General features: G+C 41.8%; 1 protein-coding gene across 1 annotated transcript; it reads left to right on the top strand.

Annotated features, from left to right (window-relative positions):
* The first annotated feature begins 14,536 nt into the window (after positions 1–14,536).
* LOC121043869 (olfactory receptor 140) lies at positions 14,537–15,445 on the top strand. Its single transcript, XM_040495869.1, has one exon. The coding sequence runs from the start codon at positions 14,537–14,539 to the stop codon at positions 15,443–15,445; it is 909 nt and encodes a 302-aa protein (XP_040351803.1).
* Positions 15,446–22,386: the final 6,941 nt, after the last annotated feature.

Here is a 22,386-nt window from a genome sequence, read left to right as displayed (position 1 = left end):
ACAGGAATCTCCTCTCTCTGCGTGACCCCCACTCCCATTCTGGAAGCCGGCCACGGGTGGGCAGCAGGAGAGAGGAGAGTGATGCAGGTGTTGGGAGGAAGCCCTGGAGCCTGGTCTAGTCCAAGCTCTGCCCAAAGGGCCGTGTGATTCTGGGTCCAGATTCCTCTTCTGTGGAAGGAGGATTCCATGAGCTTCCTTCCAAATCAATCAGCTGATGGTGGCTCAGTGAGGGAGCTAGCAGGAGAGGCCCGACTTGACGCCTCTGGTGAGGGCTATTGTTGGAGGAAAAGTGGGAGAAAAGGATGCTGGAAAAGGCTGGTCAGAGCAATATTATTTGTCAGAATCCACAGAAGGAGGAGTTCCATGGCAGAAAGGTATAATGAGAAGTCATGAGGTGGGGCAGATATATTGTGGAGATTTAAAAAATGTTCACTGAAGTTGTTTATCGGGGCCACTGTGTTTAGTATTTCTTTTTCTTGTTTTAAAGTTTCTTTATTTATTTTTGAAAGAGAGAGAACAAGTGGGGGAGGAGCAGAGAGAGGGGGAGAGAATCCCAAGCAGGCTTCATGTTGTCAGCACAGAGCCCAACGTGGGGCTCAAACTCACAAACCGTGAGATTGTGACCTGAGCCAAAGCCAAGAGTTGGACACTTAACTGACTGAGCCACCCAGGCACCCCCCTGTTTAGAATTTCTTAACCATAAAGCCTGGAAAGGTGTGGTTACTTGATGTTTAAGAACACACACTTGTCTTTCAGAGTCCCTTCCTTGGCCCTGCCAGTTAAAGAGTCAGAATTAAAGTCACCCTGCAGGTGACATGTTACTGCACTGTGAATGGTTTACTGGTCTGATGACCTCTTTATGCAATTACCTCTCGAATGTTTGCCATTTTGATTTAGAGTTTCATTTTTTTAAGTTTTTTTTTTTTTATTTAAATCCCAGGCAGTTAACAAAAGTGTTAAATTGGTTTCAGGTGTACAATGTCGTGATGCAATACTTTGATACATCAACCAGTGCTCTTCACAAATGCCCTCCTTAATCCCCTTCGCCTATTTTGCCCATCCCTCCCCCCACCTCCCCTCTGGTAAACATCAGTGTATTCTCTACAGTTAAGAGTCGGTTCCTTGGTTTGTCTCTCTCTCTTTTTTCCCTTTGCTCATTTGTTTTATTTCTTAAACTACACATATGAGTGAAATAATATGGCATTTGTCTCTGAGTGACTTATTTTGCTTAGTATTATACTCTCCAGCCCCACTCACATCATTGCAAATAGCAAGACTTTGTTCTTTTTTATGGTTGAGTAATATTCCATTGTATAATATACCACATCTTCTTATCCATTCATCAATCGATGGATAACTTGGACCGTTTATATAATTTGGCTATGGTAGATAATGCTGGTATAAATATTGGGGTGCATGTATCCCTTTGAATTAGTATTCGTATGTCCTTTGGGTAAATACTTAGTAGTGTAGTTGCTGGATCGTTGGGTAGTTCTATTTTTTTTTTTTTTTGTCTCAGACTTCTCACCTTTTATTTTTGATTTTTTAATTTAATTTTATATTTTTTAAAATTTACATCCAAATTAGTTAGCATATGGTGCAACAATGATTTCAGGAGTAGATTCCTTAGTGCCCCCTACCCATTTAGCCCACCCCCCCTCCCACAACCCCTCCAGTAACCCTCTGTTTGTTCTCCATATTTATGAGTCTCTTCTGTTTTGTCCCCCTCCCTGTTTTTGTATTATTTTTGTTTCCCTTCCCTTATGTTCATCTGTTTTGTCTCTTAAGGTCCTTATATGAGTGAAGTCATTATAACTTTTGTCTTTCTCTGACTGACTAATTTCACTTAGCATAATACCTTCCAGTTCCACCCACGTCATTGCAAATAACAAGATTTCATTTTTGATTGCCGAGTAATACTCCATTGTATATATATACCACACTTTCTTTATCCATTCATTCATTGATGGACATTTGGGTTCTTCCCATACTTTGGCTATTGTTGATAGTGCTGCTATAAACATGGGGGCGGGTAGTTCTATTTTTAACCTTTTTGAGGAACCTCTGTACTATTTTCCAGAGTGGCTATGCCATGAAGTTAATAATTATAAATGGCCCATTATTGTTAGTATTTTTTGCTCCTGTTTATGAAATACTGTGTTAGGTCAAGGTCAGGAAGATATTAATGGATATTTTATTTCAAATGTGTAATGTGCCTTTTTCATTTAAATCCTTATTCCACTTAAAATTGATTGTTAGGGATTATGTGACGAAAGGCTTCAATTTTATTTATTTTTTCTTATATGGAACACCAAGTGTTCTATCATATCAGATTTCTATATTCATATGATTCTGTTTGGGGCCAATCCTATACTCTCTTAATTACTGTAGTTTATGTCTAGATATATGGTAGGGCATGTTTCTCAAGTTTTTTTTTTTTTAAAGAATATCTTGTCTGTTTTGAGTCCTTTTATCTTCTAGACAGTTTTAAATCTAAATTGTTAAATTCCACAAAATAACTTACTGGGATTTTGTTTGTATTGTTCTATAGATCATGTTGGGAAGAACTTATGCTGTATGAGATCATGTCATTATTTTCACTGGTATGAGATAAGCCTGATTTGGTTATGTGTTACTGTAAACCAAGTCCTCTGAAAAATATAAAGATACAGAGTTCTGTGACTGACAAGCGACTTATGAAACTTTTATTCCCAGGGAAACTGTTAAGGGAGTAGAGGAAGCAGAACAGAGGAGTAAAATATAAATAGAATTCAGGTGAATTCTAGCAGAGGGTCACTTTAGACTGATTTTGCAGAACTCTGGAGTGTAAATTATGCCTAGAGTTTGATTAGAAGCAAGTGAGTGGAGTTTTGATATCCAGACTATTAATATATATTTTTAAGTTTATTTATTTTGAGAAGGGGAGAGAAAGAGAGAGGAAGAGAGAGAGAGCACACATGCAGGCAGGCAGGGAAGGGGCAGAGAGAGGGGAGAGAGAGAGAGAGAGAGAGAGAGAGAGAGAGAGAGAGAGAGAATCCCAAGCAGGCTTTCCATTGTCGGCACAGAGCCCGACACAGGGCTCGAACTGTGAGACTATGGCCTGAGCCAAAATCAAGAATCATATGCTCAACCAACTGAGCCATCCAGGCACCCCGATACTCCCAGATTCTTTAGACATTAGCTAAGGGCTTCTCTGGGTTTGGGTTGGTTATAAATTCCCAGACACTTTAATACAGGGAAAATGGACTCTAGTAGCCCAAGGGCAGCATGTGCTAGCTGTTGACAGTAAAGACACATGAAGTTCATGGGTTAAAAAAAAAAAAAAAAGAGAAAGCGATATGGACAGGGATATGGGCAGACCTTTACATTCTTTGTCATGCTCTCCTTTATTTTGGTGCTCTTTATTTTTATTATTGTTTTTAACTTTGGTGGTTTTTAAAGTGTTAGAGACCACCGGCTCCTTTGATTAAATTTATTCTAGGAAACTTATGGTTTTGTTGCTATTGTAAATAGGGTCCTTAAGAATTGCATCTTCTAGGCACCTGGGGGGGGGGTTAGTCGCTAAGCGTCTGACTCTTGATTTCAGCTCAGGTTATGATCTCATGGTTTGTGAGATAGAGGACCGAGTTGGGTTCTGAGCTGACAGCGTGAAGCCTGCTTGGCATTCTCTCACTCCTTCTCTCTGCCCCTTTCCCACTCACTCTTTCTCTCTCAAAATAAATAAAAAACATTAAAAAAATCTTTAAAAAAAGAATTGCATCTTCCAAATTATGTCATATAGAAATGTGATGATTTTTTTTTGTTTTTAATTTATATTACCAAAACTTTATTATTGCTAATGATTTTTCTGTAAACACTTTAGGGTTTTCTAGTAGACAATAATATCATATGGGAACGCTACTGGTGTTCTATCTTCCTCTCTATTTTTTTGAAAACATCTCTGGGTAAGAATTATAGCACAATGTCAGATATAAACAGTGATGATAAGATTCTTGTTTTTAATTTTAAGGGGACTATTTCTAAATTTCCCCATTACGAATGATGCTTGATATAGATATGGACCATATGTGGCTTCCACGTAGTGTAATGTTTTCAAGATTCATTTATATTGTAGCTTGTATCATTACTTCATTTCTTTCTATGGACCAATAATACAGGGTTACTGGAGGAGTTGTGGGTGGAGTTGCTGTTCCCTTGGCTACCCCGGTTCTAGGGTATGAGGTATATGGTAGGTAGGCAGTTAAAACTTCACAGCCCTATATTACAGCAAAACAACTGCCTCATTCCTCACCAAGCTTTTCCCTGGCGATCATTGGGTTTTTACTAAATTCCAGGGTTCTGCAAAACCAGTTTTTACCATCTCATTAGTTGTTCCTGGTGGTAGGGGGATTGAGTCCTAGAGTTCCCTGCTCTGCTATTTTCAGTGATACTACTCTTGTAATCATCATAATTCTCTAATTCAATATTATCTCCATTTTACCAGTGTGTACGCTGAGGCACAGAGAGGTTAAGTTACTGGCTCAAGATCATAGAACTATAGGGGCACTTGGGTTGCTCAGCTGGGTAAGTGTCTGACTCTTGTTTTCAGCTCAGGTCATGATATCACAGTCATGAGATCAAACCCCATGTCAGCTCTCACATTGTGCATGGAGCCTACTTAAGAGTCTCTCTATCCCTCTCCCTTTGCCCCTCTCCTGCTCTTGTGTGTTGGTTCTCTCTCTCTCTCTCAAAAAAAAAAAAAGATCATAAAGCCATAAATAGTGGAGTCTGGGTCTAGAGGATGAAATTTCTACTATACTCATGCTAGTAGTTTCTTGATAAATATTTATGACTACAATATTGCAGGATATGGACATTAAACTTTCTTTTTGTGTGATAATGATTTTGACTCTGGTTTTTATTTGATCATGAAGGTCTACTGAGATTCAGAGGCTTCTTGAGCAGAGTAATATATAAATTTTGAAGGGAAAAGGGGAAGGAAAAAGGCCAAAAAATGAAGAGGTATGATTCAGACAATGTAATGTGTTTATCAGATCATTTAATTTTTTTCTCTTGGGCACACAGACTACGTTTCCTAGCCCCCTTACATCCATGTGGGGTCTTATAAATAATGGGTAGAAGATGTATCCCAGTTTAGGCTTGATTCATAAAATGTCCTCAGTGATCCTTAATCTCTGTGTGGTCATTGGCTAGGTGGGTGTAGATGACCTAGAAGATGGTCCTGAAGTTTCAGGAGACTGGAGGCATCACAAAATGGGAATGGGTCTGTATGCGGGGTTCATGGCTTGGTGGAGAGTTGCATGTGAGACATTCCTGATTAGCCCAATCTGTATTGGATTCAGTGTGAATGACTTTTACTGGGATTATGCCACTGAGATTTGGGGCTGTTCTGTATTATTAAAGCATTACTAACACGTGCTAATTAATACAGAGAACTAATAGATAGGGTTCCTAATGAATTTATTCAAGAAGATGAGGGATGGAAGAGGTAGGGATGGGGCCCCTATAGGGGGGCTGGATGAATGGACCATTCTCAGGAGCACTATGCAGGGGGCCAGCTGTCCTGGGTAGAGCCCCTGCCATACTGTACCTCAACCTCAGGATCGCACTGATCGCCATCCTTCTAACATTGTGGATACCTCCCCACAATGCCCCCAGCCACCTGGAGCCCAGAGGATGTACTCTGCACACAAATACTGCGTTAGGGGTGGAAGAATATCACGACTTGACTTGGGGGGGGGGTTCTGAACTTAGGAAACTTGAGATCCCTAAGCTGGGTGAGTGGTTAGTGGAGCAGCTGCACATTATAGAATAAATGAATGTAAAATGCTGCTAATTACATCTGCTCTGTCTTCTACATGGCATTCTGATGAACGGAGATGGTAATGGATGAGAAAATCCTCTGTAAAATGGAATGCACGAATAAGAGCAAACACAATTCTTCCTGTTAACGGTCTTCAACTCTAGGCTGCCCCTGAGTTATGTTGTTGGATTACTGAGAAAGCTTCCCGATCCTACATCATATTCTCAAAATGAATTGTTATATCTCCTAGCTTGACTGTGCCATGAGGTAAGGAGATATGTTGTGTGTGAGTGTGTGTGTGTGTTTTCTATTTAATTTTCCTGAATCCTAAATCCCGCCATGCATAGTGTTCAGCTCAGTGGTGTTGGTTCTCTTGGATGGAAGAACGGACAGATGGACTGAAGGCCAGAGAGGTGAAGTGGTTTGACAAGCCTGTAGATTTTTTGAGCTGGATCCTACCTCTTGATTTCCATCATTCCCCACCACCCGTCCCTTTCATCGACTTCTCTGAGCTGCTATTTTCTTTCTGTGAAAATGATGCACTAGATCTATATAAACTTTTCATCCTCCTTACCAGATTTTATATTTCATGATTTCAAGAAAAATTTAATAGGTTTCCTAGAGTTTCCTTCTCACAGTTCTCTTATGCACCCTCTGGGTGATGAATGACCAGTGGGAGGAAGAAATAGACAAATGCATGAAGCAGGTGACACCATGCTCTAGCACACTGGAGTTTAGACCCAAACCTCACAGAGCTTCATTTAAGAGTTGGGGTGCTGAAAACACTGTGGAGGGATGGGGGCCACTGGGTGCTGTGGGGGAAGGTTAGGGTAGGTGAAGGGAAAACTTTAGATTTTTGGAATCGCACCAGAAAAAAATGACACCTGAGTCTTTTCAGCGTACTAAGAACAATGGCAGAATTCATCTTAGGCTTTTTAAGAAAAACATTTTCCTAATCATTTGATTTTTATAAGGCAAGGTTCTGAGTCTCTGGAGAGGAGGAGATTTAGGCAGAGGAGAGAACGAAGTGGCTTTACTTAGTAATGTAAATGAATATAAAACAATAAAAGGGTGACTCTCATGAGTGAAGAGTTGTAGCGATGCTGAGTTTTGCTCTCTCCAGTGGGCTTGGGACAGACATCTGGGGCTCTGAGTAGGGGGGAGGAGAAGACCTGGCAAATGGATGGACCTGAGTGGAAGCAGGACCCCGGGAGATGGAGGCAAGATGGTCCAGAGACTCCCTGGCAGGCATTTGTGAGTTGGTGGCCACTGGGAGTGTGGGTACCTGCTATTGCAATTTAGGATTTTCCTTATAGCTGTACTTCCTTTATGACATCCTCAGTTTCTGTAATTCAGCCAAGTGTCCGGATGCAGAAGAGAAGGAAGGGAGGCACTGCAGTGGCACAGGAGTGGTGATGAGGTGGCTGGATGCACGTGGTTAGGGAATAGTGACCTTGGCAATGATAATGATGGTGGCAATAACAGTAGTAGTGATACCAATACCTACACAGCACATGCTTGCATACTACGTGCCGGGCATTGTTCTAAGCATTTATAAGTGAACTCATTTTATCCTCGTCTTGGCCTTATGAGGTAGGCACTCTTTTTTTCCATCTTTCCTGAGAGATTATTGACATACGACATATGTAAGTTTAAGGTGTACCACGTACAGTATGTGATGATTTGATATATGTATATGTTGAGAAGTGATTACCCCAGTAAGATTAGTTAACACCTCCATGCCCTCACATAATTACCATGTTTTTGTGTGTGTATGGTGATAACACTTAAGATTTACTCTCTTGGCAACTTTGAAGTATATAATACAGTACTGTTAATCATAGTCACCATGCTGTACATTGCATGCCCAGCTGGACACTATTATTAGCTCCATTTTACAGAAGAGAAAACTGAGGTAGAGAAGACTTAGGGTTAAGTAATTTTCCCAAAGGGGAAAACCTGAGGCAGAGAACTTGAGAGGAGTGACTTCCTGCTGGCACCCAAGATAGTGTGGCAACCTATTTGTCCTTGGTTACCTGTGGTAGCCAAGTATGCCCTTGGAAGGCTTGAAAATCTGGATCCAGAGTTTCAACATTTGTGACAAACTTTGTCCACTTCTCTGTATTTCCCCACCTTGGCTCTGGGCCATGTCAGTAGACCTGGTTAGCCTCTGAGACAGGGTCTCACAGGACTATGGTGTTTAAACTCCTGGTCCAGTGCCAGCTACTTCCAGCTGGCTGGGAGGAGAGAGTCTCTTTCAGGAGCCAACTCTCCAGCTCAGACACTCAGGGAAGTCACTTTCAACTTGTTCCAGTTTTCAGGGCAAGAAGGACGATAGGATTTAAGTGTTCCCAATATGGTTGGGACATAGTTTTTGATTTCATCCAAAAGACCTGACATCAGGGCATTAGAGGATCATCTAGGGGATGGAGCAGCCATCTCACCCTGTCACCCGCCTCCCCACTCTGACCCCAGAGAGCCATCAGGGACATAGGACCCACTTTAGGTGAGTTCAGTGCTATGGTGGTTGCAAAATGTGGCATGTCGGGATCTGCTCTTACAGGTGGAATCCAAAATTTCAACAGGAATTTCAGAAATTTTAAATCCTCCTGATTTTTTCTAGAGGAAAGGTCCAAGCAAAATAATAAACTGCACATTATTCAAGTACTTCACCTTGGCTGTACAAGTAAGTTTTCTCAGTGTTGATTTATTTTCTGATAAATTCAAATTTTCTATTGTTTTCTATGTAAAGAGACAATGAAATAACCCACTTGATTTTTGGTAATGCTCCTAATTTCATCCTTCTTTTTTCTGAATTTTGATGAAGCTTTCCAAAATCCTACTTATTCTTGGTATTTGGGTCTGAATTGAGAACAAAAGCCTTACAAATAATAACAACTTACGTTTTTTCCCTGGAGCTTTATAGTGTCCACAGTCTGTTCGTTTACTTTCTTATCTGACTTCTCAACACCCTTCAGATGAAGTATTGACATCACTGTTTTAGAAATGAAGAAACTGAGGCTCAACGTGGCTGAGTGGAAGAGCTGAGACCTCCACGGTTTGTTTGATGGCAATTTCAGACTCTCAGGATCCAGTAGCGTTAAGAACATGCCATCAGACCCAGACCCAGAATGTCTCAATCTTGTGTCATGAGTCCCCCACCCATTTAGAATTGCAATAAATTTCTTTTTTTAAATATAATTTATTGTCAAATTGGCTTCCATAGAACACCCACTACTCATCCCAACAAGTGCCCTCCTCAATGCCCATCACCCACTTTCCCCTCTCGCGATAAATTTATTTTACGTGATTTCTTCACCTGTCTTCTGCCAACCCTTTTTATTCATAAGACTATAAGACTGATAACATGGAGTATTCTTAAGCTCTTTCCTAGAAAGACTCAGCTTCTTTTTAATAAAAAATATATCTTCAGTCACCGTTATCCACGAGGATCAATGGGTTTACCTGGCAATTGTACGGCACTTTCTTCTGAGATTCTGCAGCCTTCTGAAAAAGTAACTCTTTTGATTTCATTTGACTTTCTCTGCTCACAAATCTCACAATTATGGTTGGGGAATGGAAGCATCAGCACTGGCCAGTGTGTTGAAATTTACAAGCCCTAATCAATAATTTAGATGTCAGGACTGGAGCTTAGATATCTAGAAGGACATTGCTGAACTTGAAATACAGGGATCCAAGGTCAGGAAGGCTGGGCTGGGGTGGGGAAAGTCATGGAGCAGAGGCATATCAGTGGCGGGGCAGGATGGGGCCGATGGTGGGGAGGCCTGAGCGCTACCAGTAAGGGGCCATGAGGTCGTGGGTGGCAAGGGGCCCAGGTGAACGTTAAGCTTATCTGTGCAGTGTGAGACTGACAGTGTGTGGTGTGAGGGAACTGTAGGTAGCATTGTGACAACTGAGGGTGGTTTCCACCCTAAATTGCATTCAAGTTAGGGTGGGGCTCTTCTTCATGTTCATAGAATTCCTTGGGCAAATTTATCTGGATACCATACACTCTGTGAGAATGGGGACCATGCTTGCTTCATTTGCTTCCTCAGCCACCAGCCTAATATACCTGACGTAACACTTGTTGATTGAATGAATGAGTGCGTGGACCCTTAAGCCTGCTGTGAATCCAGGGACCTGAGGATGTACTCCAAATTTATATGGCTCACAAATAATTTGAATGTAAGAGTTCCTTCATGGGATAGTAGCTCGTCTTTGAAGGTTCAGTGGGTTGGTGGGCAGGACCTTAAAGGAGTGATCGGGACCACAGAGGTCCCTGAGGAGCATTTCTGTGGGGATAGCTGGGGAAAAAGTGAACATGGATTTTATTCTTCTAGATAACATACGGAAGAGGAAATGAAGTGTAAAGAGGTTAAAAACCAGCTCGAGTTCACATCAGTAGGAAGTGTCAGATTATGGGGAGGTTGTAAAGGGAGAGCAGCGGCTCACAGATGGCAAGGGAAAAGTTGCGTTTGCTAACAGGCTCAGCCAGTTACAGCTGACAGCGCTGTTCCTCACCTCCAGCTCTCCTCACTTGACAGGGGAGAATACTACGGCTCAGGAAGATGATGTGAATTTCCAAAAGTCTCACAGTTACCTTATGGAAGAGTCAGCACTAGAACCCAGACTTCCCGACTCCTGTTGTGCTACTTAGGAAAGAAAGCAGCTAGAAACTCTCAGGAGGTTTGACTAATGTTCATAGAATGGTGCAATGAACAGTGTGTAGGTTTGAGGTCAGGCCTGGCTGTGGTCAGATTCTATTTTCTACCACCCACAGCCCTAGGATAGTATGTAGGAAAAGAAAATTCACTGACATTTGATTTTATGTGCTCACATTCTGTTCTACCACTTATAGCCCTGGGATAGTAGGTAGAAGAAAATTCATTGATACTTAATTTTATCATCTATGAAATTATTTTTCTGCCTCATGTAATGATGAAACAGTATGGTACATAATAAAGCACTGAGTTTTACATTCAAAGGGACCAATTATAGGAACATAAAATTTTCTCTACCAGTTCCAACAACTTCTTTGACAAGAACCCTCAAGAGCTGGCATCTAAGAGACTGAGATTGAGAAACACTGATCATCCACAAGTGACTTCTCAGTTCCCTCTAAATTACTCTTTATAGCTTTAACAATTTCTGAAAGGGAGAAGTATATTGGATAGAAAAACATGGGAAGTTGTTCAACATTAGCCGTGGTCAAACAAATATAAATTTTAAAAAGTCAGATGAAATTTAGCCAAAAATAAATCCTGATATCCATTACTAGCTAGGGCGAAAGAGGTAACCTCCATTTTGGTGTTAGTTATGTAAACTGGGGACTGTCTTTTTGGTGAGAGGTATCAAAAGTCTTTATAATATCTATACCTCATTGTTTAGTATATACATCTGAGAAATTATCCTAGGGACCTAGAGATGACTTAGTGCATGATTAAGTTTTCTGTGGTATTAGAAAAAAAAATGGACTTGTTATTAGATACATCTACTTGACAGAATAATAGGCAATCATTAAAAACAGTGCATTATAATGATATGGGAAACATTTAAGTTATATTGATCAGGATAATATATAAACATATGGTGTGATATGTGTTATGGTGTGATAATATGTAACATCTATAGATGGAAGAAAGGATAAAAGAAAAATACATTAGAAAGTAAGTTTTTCTTTTTGGATGGTACTACTCAATAATTGTTTCTCCTCCTTTAAATATTTTCTAAGGGGCACCTGGGTGGCGCAGTCGGTTAGGCGTCCGACTTCAGCCAGGTCACGATCTCGCGGTCCGTGAGTTCGAGCCCCGCGTCAGGCTCTGGGCTGATGGCTCAGAGCCTGGAGCCCGTTTCCGATTCTGTGTCTCCCTCTCTCTCTGCCCCTCCCCCGTTCATGCTCTGTCTCTCTCTATCACAAGAATAAATAAAAACGTTGAAAAAAAAATTAAAAAAAAAATAAATATTTTCTAAACTCTGTCTCATCACCGTAGGTTATGTTTGTAATTACTTTCCCCTCCTTTTCCTAAGAAGATCCGCTGATACCCAGCTTAGGCAAAACCCTGGAGCCAGCAACTGTGTCTTTCCTTCTGTTGCTTTTGTCTGCTCTGTGTCTGAGTAATCTGGGTTTTGAAGGACACAATGGGATAGGAGAGAAGGACAGACTGGGGAGTTAGAAGACTCCCACAGACTGGGATCTGTGTTCAGTCTCCCACAACCTAACTTCTGAGTTGGGTTTGCTCTTTAATACCTCTAGGGCAAAATGTTAGCATCTGAAAGTCAAAGATCTTTGCACCCGCTTGTATAAAAAACCCCATCCTTAATAGCTTTTTAGCAAGAAAAAAGGTACTCTTATAGTTCATAAATGGATAAAATTCCTTATTTGGCTTTTGAACTCAGGTCACTTAGGTTTGTGGGAATTTTCCAAATCAGAGAAGAGATTATGAAACATTTTTTTTTTCCCCTGCAGGAACTTTCTTTAATCCTGTCTAGGCATTCAACATACGCATCATTCAGAGCAGCGGAAGGAGGACCAGATGATGCAGAAGGAAGGACCAGATGACATGTGATAAGAATACTATTGGTTCTGTTAATTTACCATGTTAGAATGTAAGTAATTCTGATAAGAAGCTATCGACCTCCTTGGATCCAGGTATTGTACGTTTCCTATATTATTTGGTTTTATTTTTTTATTCATTCAACACATAGTCATTGACTACTGTTCTAGGTCTGGCAATAATGACAATAGACACAAAGAATCTTCTTTCAGGACACTCTAAGTGTAGGGTGGGAAGGTGGAGGGAGACCAATACAACATAGTGTGTGCAAAGAGCTAGGGTAGAGATGCAATCTGAGTGCTGTAGGAATACAGTGAAAGTCCTTGTAATCTAGCCTGGGTTGGGGGAAGAGGCCATCTTCCTTGTGGAGATAATAGCTGAGCCTATTTTTGGAGGATGTATGGGAGTAAGCCAGGAAAATTGGGAAAGATTGGAGGAATAGCATGTGGATGACAATGAGGTGTTGGTGAGCATGACTTGATCAGGGGATTGAGAGTAGTTTCATATGGTTAAAGCACATGGTAGTGGACAGGGATGGATAACATGGTAGGGCAGTAAGATCCAGGGACTTGCAATGAGACTAAAATGCTTAGATTTTTATCTTGAAGGTAAAAAGGAGCCATTGGAGGATATGATTGAATGATTGAATTTTATGTGCAATACTAGATGCAGTGTGGATGATTGAGCAGGTGTCTGCATGAGATATGAGGTAGGAGAGAGGGATGACCTTGTTGGAGCAACCGTCAGATTATTTTGCTAATTGATCTCAGTCTAGTGCTGAGAACTATGGTTGGGGCATGATAGGTGCTCAAAATGTTTCTGGAATAAATAAATACATGAATGAATGAAAGGATAGATGAATGTTAAGGTGTTGCAGACTCTGAGTCTGGAGTTCTCTCTTGTCCAGCAAGAGAGCAGATGTAGAATCGAGAGAGAGGCTAATGTCGCGGAGTGGACAAGAACCCCGAGTAAGGGTCCTTGCTCTGTTTTTATTAGTGTCAGAAGGCTTACACACGTGATGGATGTGCAGAAAAAGACAATGAATCCGTGAACATTAACTCGTGTGTTAGAGAAAGGAGGTTTCGAAGATACCTGGTGTTAGGGATGTGGGTCAATGCAAAACAAAATCCTGGCTCTGGGCAGATGGCTGTTTAAAGCAGGCACTAAGCACTGCCTACGGTTATCTTATCTTGCCTCAGGGATAAGACAGATAGAGCATGCTACCTCAGGGTCAAGAAGGCACCTTTCTTTTGCTAATTAGCTCCCCTCTGGGCAGCTTCTCCTGCTGTGGTCTATAGCCCTGTTTACCTGTTTACCTATATTGGTCCTTCCCTCCTGTGACAGCAGCTTTCTGCTTCTGTACTATGTTGGCGGTGCTTCCCCCCAGTTTTCCTAATCTTGGATGCTTTCATCTCGTGGCTTCCTAATCCTATGCCTTTGTTCTAAACTGGGGGTGCTTTCGCCCTGTTTACCTAATCTTGGATGCTTTCATCCTAAACCTTGTTAACCCATGGGTGCAAGCTCAGGAAATTCCTAAACTTATTCCCCCCAGTAAAGAACAAGACTTGATAAGGTGTGGTGACTAATTTTGCAATCATGAGGTGGACTAGTGAAGGGAGAAGTCAAGGATGACTCACTCCTGTGTTTGTAGCGGGTGGTGGAGGAAATGCGGAAGGGGGAGCAAGAGCTGAGTTGGGCTTGAGATGAGGAAGTCGGTGCCCATGTGCATTGAGGAGTACAAATGGGAGTTGGAAGTGTAGCTCCAAAAAAGCAACTGTAAAAAAAAAAAAAAAAAAAATTAGAGGGATTATTTTCCCAGAAGTGGTTATTTTCAGTGAACTAAAATTTATATTATCCTTTTATCACAAAAAAACTTCCATGAAGGTATTTTCAGTCAGAAAACAGAATTCATACTTATCGGTTAAAATGCAAGAGAGGTAATATTTCGGGAGTTGTTTATTTTATCTGCTATTTAACTTTGTACTGTGTCAAAATTATTAATTAGAAACGCAGAAAATGATTTTCAGTATTAACAGGTTCTTTCTTTGGGATTCAGGATTTGGGATAATGCTATTCCACAAACACTGATTTCCCCCAACTTGAAAAAATTTCTTGAAAGAGGCAGTAATACATTTTTCTTGGGAAATCTCTTTTCACCCAAGTCCTTGCTCATGGATTCATGGATAGTCCACGAAACATCACGGAATTTTTCCTGCTGGGACTCTCGCAAAACTCTGAAGTGCAGAGAGTTTTGTTTGTGTTCTTTTTGATTGTCTACCTTGTCTCTGTTGGGGGCAACCTACTTATCATGATCACCATTATCTTCAGTCCCACCTTGGGCTCCCCTATGTACTTTTTCCTCTCATGTTTGTCCTTTATTGATACTTGCTATTCCTCATGTATGACCCCCAAACTCATTGCAGACTCCTTGTATGAGGGGAGAACCATCTCTTTTGAGGGCTGTCTGATTCAATTCTTTGTTGCCCATTTACTGGGAGGAACTGAAATCATTCTGCTCACGGTCATGGCCTATGACCGCTACGTGGCCATCTGCAAGCCTCTGCACTACACGACCACCATGACCAAGCATCTCTGTGCCCTGCTGGTGGGGGTGGCTTGGCTGGGGGGCTTCCTGCATTCACTGGTTCAGCTCCTCCTGGTCCTTCAGCTGCCCTTCTGTGGGCCTAACGTGATCAATCACTTTGTCTGCGACCTGTACCCCTTGCTGGAGCTCGCCTGCACCGACACATATGTCATTGGCGTCCTGGTGGTGGCCAACAGTGGTGTGATCTGCCTGTTGAACTTCCTCATGCTGGCTGCCTCCTACATTGTCATCCTGCGTTCCTTGAGGTGCCACGGTGCCGAGGGGAGGCGCAAAGCCCTCTCCACCTGTGGGGCCCACTTCACTGTTGTTGCCCTGTTCTTTGTGCCTTGTATATTTATTTACATGCGGCCATCGTCTACTTTGTCCATGGACAAAATAGTGGCTGTGTTTTATTGTATTTTGACACCCATGTTCAACCCCCTGATTTATACACTGAGAAACGCAGAGGTGAAAAATGCCATGAAAAACCTGTGGAAAAAATGAGCAATTGTGGATAGAAGATACAGGTACCGTAAGGAAAGAAATAATGAGTCATTCTCAGTAAAAGTTCATATTTTCATGATGAGAGCTGAGAGACTATTAAAAATTTCCAGAATAAAACTGACTTGAATGTTTGAAATTATGTCTAGTCTATCCATGTCCTGTGATACTGGCCAGACAAATTATTATACACAACTTCAATTTCTTTTAAACAGTTTACACTGCATTGCAGAACATGGAAACACCAACTCTCCCTCACCTTTGTCTGAGCTGGAGCCTTCATCAGCCTGGGCTAGTAAGAGTCTGTGATGAGTAGGACCCCTTGTTGGAGTGAAAAGTATGACCCCTGGTCCTCCAACTCTGCACATCAGAATATGATCAGAGTAGTTACTGATGGTTCACCTATGCCTGATTCTATCTACAATTTTTTTTGAAATTTTACTGAAATGGAGTTTAATGTGATTTTATTCCATTTAAAAACATTCTGCTGTTTTTAAAAATGTTTGTTTATTTTGAGAGAGAGAGAGTTAGAACTTGAGTGGGGGAAGGGCAGAGAGAGAGAGAGGGAGACAGAGAATCCCAAGCAGGCTCTGTGCTCAAACCCATGAACCATGAGATCATGACCTGACCTGAAATCAAGAGTTGGACGCTTAACCAACTGAGCCACCCATGTTCCCCCTCCCATTCTGATACACTTACAAAATTGCCAGGAGTCCACAGCAGAAAAAAGGTCAAGACCAGCTTTATCTGGCATGTTCCAGACAGAGGCTGCTCCACTGGGTGGGTCCTGGACAGAAGACCACAAGGCACAGACTGACTCTGGGGGACACTGGGAGGGGTTGAGCAGTCTTCAGTTGCCCCTGAGATGGACATTGTCCTCACAGCCTAATCTATATTCTCTATCTGCCGTGTGGATTCTTAGACAGTGGTCCAAATCTTTTATGCCATAAGTAGTTTTGAAGCGGCATCTTGGATAGCAGCAGTTGAATGTCCTTTCTCTGAGAGTCCCTGTTTGCTTCTTTGGCTCTGAGGGAAGAGCCAAAGCAGGGGCCTTCTGGGCATCATTGGGGTCCATGAAGGGATGAGTTGGTTTTGGAACAATACCGGAAATAATCTATAGCTTGGGACTATGAGAATGCAGCAAATACAATTAGGAATTACTGAATTCAAATCCTGGAAGTGCACAGAATAGGTTTACACTAAAATGAATGTAACTATAGTATGTTGTGAAATTATGCAATAAATATCTAAACGTTGTGTACATGTGACCACACACACACACATGCGCGCGTGCGCACAAATAATTGAGCATTGGTTTGGTGCATCAGCTTAGAAGTAGGATCTCATATTCTCATAAGAAGTTGACATGGTTTTATTTTTAAAAATGAAGAAAATGTATTCACAGGGGCTGATTTACTTAGCCAAGAGTGAGCTGGAATTTAAATCCGTATCATTCTGCTTTCAAGTATGATCTTGCCAAAATGCACAGTGCTTTACTATCTACTGATCTTCCTCTGCATGTTTTATTTTGTGTTTCCTGCTTGTGAGCTTCTTGTTATCAACGTCCTTATTGTCAATCTCTGATATGAACTTGCCCAGATTTATTTAAAATCTGAAGTCACTATCCAGTATATCATCCGGGAGGCTTTGATTCTCTCTAATCCACACGGTAAAGTGCTTTCTCCTGGTCACTCGTTACTGTGGGATGGCTTTGCTTTCCATTCGTATGTCTTAGAACTTCAACCTTTTGGGTCCTCTGGTCAGGTGACCCCCATATTCCGTTTGAGGGCTGCATTTTATTGATAACTCATTGCCGCCTACATTGGGTACATGTGGGAAGACCTCCAAGAGAACCTCTTCTCTTGTTGGTCAGACAAGTGGGCTAGAGAGTGAAGGGGTGGATACTTTCCTTTTCTTTTTCTGTCTTCTTTTTTTTTTTTTTTTTTTTTTTTTTTGTCTTCTGTTTTTTACTCTCCTAGACCCCAGACAATCCGATGGCAGAGAATCAGTAACAAGGGTAATAATGGTGGTGTGACAGGTGCCTTAAACTCTCAGGGAGTGAAACTTTTTATTTGGCCATTGGAGCTGTGATCTCAGGTGCCTGGAACAAATCCTTTTTAGTCTCTCTGTCCTCCTGAATCTTGGCCATTGACACAGACTCCGTTGTGGGAAGTGTGTAGCACGGAGAAAAAAAAACAACCAAAGCCAAATTTCCAGGGCCAAAGGCACCAGGGAGATCAAGGAGAGGAAGGGCCCAAGACAGTCCTCTCATTAAGTTGTGTATGAATTCCAGGGCTCTCCGCCTTGAAGCTGCAAACCCGTGGATCTGAACTCAAGCAGCATACCAAGGTCTTTGAGACCAGCATTACAGGACAGACCACTATTCGAGTCCCAGACTGGCCACTGGGTGGCGTATATGTGGGACAGAGCTGAAGAACACTGCAACGGATTTGGTAACTGAACTGACATTGGAACCACAGCCCACAGAAGATGGGTTAGAAATTGGGACCTGAAACTAGCAAAGTTAACTGCCTGCTAAAATTAAAAAATCCAACATTCTCAATTTAAAAAAGATAGAGTATCATTACATGATATTCAAAATATCCAGGATACAAGCTGAATTTGCCCAGTATATGGAGAAGCAGAAATCTCAACCTGCCAAGGGAAAAATACGACCAGCAGAGGCAATGATACAGATGTTGGAATTTTCAAAGACTTTAACCATTATAATCATGACCTATAAGTAAGGGTAGGCATACTGGAAACAGATGGAAAGATAGAAAGTGTCAGCAAAGAAATGGATATTATAAAAAAGAATGAAATTGAAAATGGAGAACCAAAAGATTCAGTGGCCAGAATAAAAAAAATCTCTGGCTGGGCTCAGTGGCACAGTAGAAATATAAAAGAAAGGTGAACTTGAAGGTAGATTGACAGAAATTATCTAGTCTGAACCACAGAGAGAAAAAAAAAAGATAAAAAATATTGGATAGAGTCTCAGGGCTAGTGAGACAATACCAAAATGTCTAACATCCATATTATTAGAGTCTCAGAAAAAGAGGAGAGACAATATGGTTTAGAAATACATTTAAAAAAATTTGGTGACATATATAAACTGATAGGTTCAGGAAGCTCAGCAAGTCTGAAACTGGATGATCTTAAAGAAAACCACCTGAGGGATGCCTGGGTGGCTTAGTCGGCTAAGCCGACTAACACAGCTTAGAAGTAGGATCTCATATTCTCTCATATTCTCATAAGAAGTTGAGCTTGTGTTCATGAGTTTGAGTCCCGCGTTGGGCTCTATGCTGACAGCTCAGAGCCTGGAGCCTACTTCGGATTCTGTGTCTCCCTCTCTCTCTCTGCCCCTCCCCCACGTATTCTCTCTCTCTCTCTCTCTCTCTCTCTCTCTCTCTCTCTCTCTCTCTGAAAAATAAATATTAAAACAAAATGAAATCCACCTGAGACACATCATAATCAATCAAAAAACCAAGACAAAGAAAATCTTTACATTATAAAGTGGAATACCTATGTAACCGTGAAGCAGTTCAGAAGTAGATTTTTAACTCTCCAGGATCCCTCATGTCTCTTTCCAATCCTACCTCTTTCTCTCCCTTGAAGGTCAACACTAATGTGACTTTTATGATAAAACTTCTTTTCTTTTTTAAAAAATTTTTTTAAAATGTTTATTTATTTTTGAGACAGAGAGAGACAGAGCATGAATGGGGGACGGTCAGAGAGAGAGGGAGACACAGAATCCGAAGCAGGCTCCAGGCTCTGAGCTGTCAGCACAGAGCCTGACGTGGGGCCCGAACTCACGGACCATGAGATCATGACCTGAGCTGAAGTCGGATGCTTAACCTACTGAGCCACCAAGGCGCCCCTTCTTTGCTTTTCTTTATACTTTTTACATTTACCACCTATGTACCCGTCTCTAGATTGGCCTATTTGACATTTTAAATAAATGCAATCATACTGAATATAATCTTTTGTGTCTAAATTCTTTGGCTCACCATTGTGTTTGTGAGATTCCTGTTCTTATATCTGCCATTCACCTACTTTCATTCTGTTAGTCCATTGTATAAATATACCAACCTTTTTTTATACATTCTGTTAATTATGGACATTTGAGTTGTTAACACTTTTATGCTGTTACCAATAGGTCTCTTGACATTCTTGGTGATGTATCTTCCGGCGTATGGCTACATAACTTTCTCTTGGGTTTATACCTAGGAATAGGGCTTCTGGGTCATAGGTTATGTGTATATTTATGTTTATCCAATGTATACTTTGGAAAACTATTATACATGGTCACCAGCAGCATACGAGAGATACTGTTCCTCCATATTGACAACAAACACTCAGTATTGACTGTCCTTTTAATTTTAGGCACGTAGGGGAAGGATTGCAGTGGTATTTTATTGTGCTTCTGTGTCCTATTTGTCAGGTGATAAAAGAGGGGAACGCTACTCCCTAAGATGTTTACTGACCACTGGATGGCTTCTTTGCAGAAATGCTGTTCCAGTCTCATGTGGTTGCTTTTGTCTTATTGATTTGTAAGAGGTCTTTATATGTTCCACATCAGTCCTAGTTCTCTGAGAAGCAGAAGCTAAGACAGAGTCGATGTGCAAGAGATTTACTGGGTGAAACACTGGTGAGGGAAAGTGGGAGGGGCCGTCCAGAATGATGCAGCTCCCGCTGCTGTGAAAGAGAGCAGAGGAAAGGAAGGAAAGAAGTTCATGGACTGCAATGTAGCTCTAAGAGACAAGACCCAAGGAGTTCTTGACTTAAAACAAGAGTAGAGATTGGAAGCTGGGGAAGGGAGTTTTGAAGAAAGTGAGGTTTTATTAAAAATGTTTTTAATGTTTATTTTTGAGAGAGAGAGAGAGAGAGACAGAGGTTGAGCAGGGGAGGGGAAGAGAGAGAGACACACAGAATCTGAAGCAGGCCCCAGGCTCTGAGCTGTCAGCACAGAGCCCAACGTGGGGCTTGAACCCACGAACCCTGAGATCATGACCTGAGCTGAAGTTGGACACTTAACCGACTGAGCCACCCAGGTGCCCCTTGTTTTATTTATTTAAAGTTTATTTATTTATTTTGAGAGAGGGAGAGAGTGTGTGTGCATGTGTGCCCCCTCCCCCACCATGAACAGGGGGAGAGAGGGAGAGATAATCCCAAGCAGCCTCCACACTGGCAGCAATGAGCTTGTTGCAGGGCTCAAACTCATGAATCACGAGATCATGACCTGAGCTGAGATCAAGGGTCAGATACTTAACCCACTGAGCCACCCGGGTGCCCCAAAGGTGAAGGTTTTAAATGGTCCTTGCGGAGAATTGGAAAAATGTGTCGATTACAGAAATAGAGTAGGATCCCTGGGTGATGTTGATGAGCCTTTCGAAGGTGGTTACGTGGATTTATAGTGGACTAAATTCTCCCTGTGTTGTGACTCTTGATAGAAACTTTCAGGAAACTGGTTGGGGGAAGGCTTAGAATAGGATTCATTCAGCCCTGGGCAATTGCTGAGCACATGCCAAGCAGGCAAGGGTGCTGGGAAGGCAAACGTTTACAAAATGTTATGGAGGAAAACTTGCCCCACACGTCAGTTAAGTATTCTACATGTGCATCTCTGTCAGTATTTATCAGCGTTAAAAATATATAAAATGAACCCAACAGTTCCATTTATTTGATTTTGATTTGGTGATTCTATTTGTTTATGCCCCTGCTTTGTTTTGGAGGAGGCTACTGCTCCATGTAAATATAAGTTCCATGCTGCCAAGGACTGTGTCTGTCTCACTCACCAGGGTACTCCTGACATTTAGCAAAGTACTATCTGTTATTAAGTGGGCCTGGAAAAAAATCCTTATTGAATGATTGAAATGGCAGAGGTACAATTCTGATTCACATCATTTTGGTCTTTTGGCACACCACGCAGGAGAGGAATGGATGAAGGACAGTGATACTCTTCTCTCAGCTTTAAGGGAGGAGATGAAAGGCCCCCCCTTCTGAGCACAGAAGATGCTCAGTAAATGCTGTTGATTCTTGTTGGTGTTGTTCAGCCAGCAATTTCTCTAAAGACGCTGACCCTCCAGTGTCAGTTCCTGAAATACCCTAACTCCCCTTTCCTCCTGACAATTTATAGTTTCTCTGTTGAGACACTAGAAGGATACTGGGCACTTGTAAGAGGCACAATAGAAGCCACTTCCTTGTGAGACCGAAATTGTAGTCGGGAGACTAATTAAATGATGGTGTCAACGTTGTTCTGACCTGTGAACGAGGCACAAACTCCAGTGAGTGATCCCCATGAGGGAGAATTAGTCTCCCCTAGAGAGGCAGAAAGCACATGGCACTGACTGTCCCTGTGCTGTCACTCCCAATTCCCTTATAAAAACCCTGTCCAGTGGAAGGAAAAAGCTTTTCTCGGAGACTGTGCTGGTGAATATCCTTAGCAGAAAGCAGAGTTAATGAACCGGTTACTCTGTCTAAAGAAGGCAGACAATGGAAAGTGGTGGTTGCATTGGAAAGGGCATAGGCTGGGGTGAGGTGTGACCTGGGTTCCAGCCACACCTCTGTCACGGGTCACCCATGTGACCTTGGCTCAGTGCATCTATATCTAAGATCTCTCTGAGTCTGAAATTCACCATCTTTAAAATAGAGAATTGGAAACGATGATTTTAAATCCCATCAGGTTCTTAGGCAGACAAAAGGGAAATGGATGACAAAACAATTCCAGCTTCTTGTAAATGAATGACCATCATTTGTGTTTTCACTTCGTACTATTGTAAGAAACCTTCAGGGGCGCCTGGGTGGCTCAGTTGGTTGAGTGTCTGACTTTGGCTCAGGTCATGATGTCACAGCTTGTGAGTTCAAGCCCCGCATCTGGCTCTATGCTGTCAGCTCAGAGCCGGCTTCAGATCCTCAGCCTTTCCCCCTGCCCCACCCCCCGCATCTCA

The sequence above is a fragment of the Herpailurus yagouaroundi genome, unplaced genomic scaffold, assembly GCF_014898765.1.
Source record: "Herpailurus yagouaroundi ecotype Mexico unplaced genomic scaffold, PumYag 187, whole genome shotgun sequence".
Taxonomy (NCBI): Eukaryota; Metazoa; Chordata; class Mammalia; order Carnivora; family Felidae; genus Herpailurus; species Herpailurus yagouaroundi.
The sequence above is the reverse complement of the archived record's forward strand: the minus strand, read 5'-3'. Positions and strand labels throughout refer to the sequence as shown.

Excerpts from the sequence above, each read along its gene's own strand:
- LOC121043869 (XM_040495869.1), top strand. The coding sequence starts at position 14,537 with ATGGATAGTCCACGAAACATCACGGAATTTTTCCTGCTGGGACTCTCG.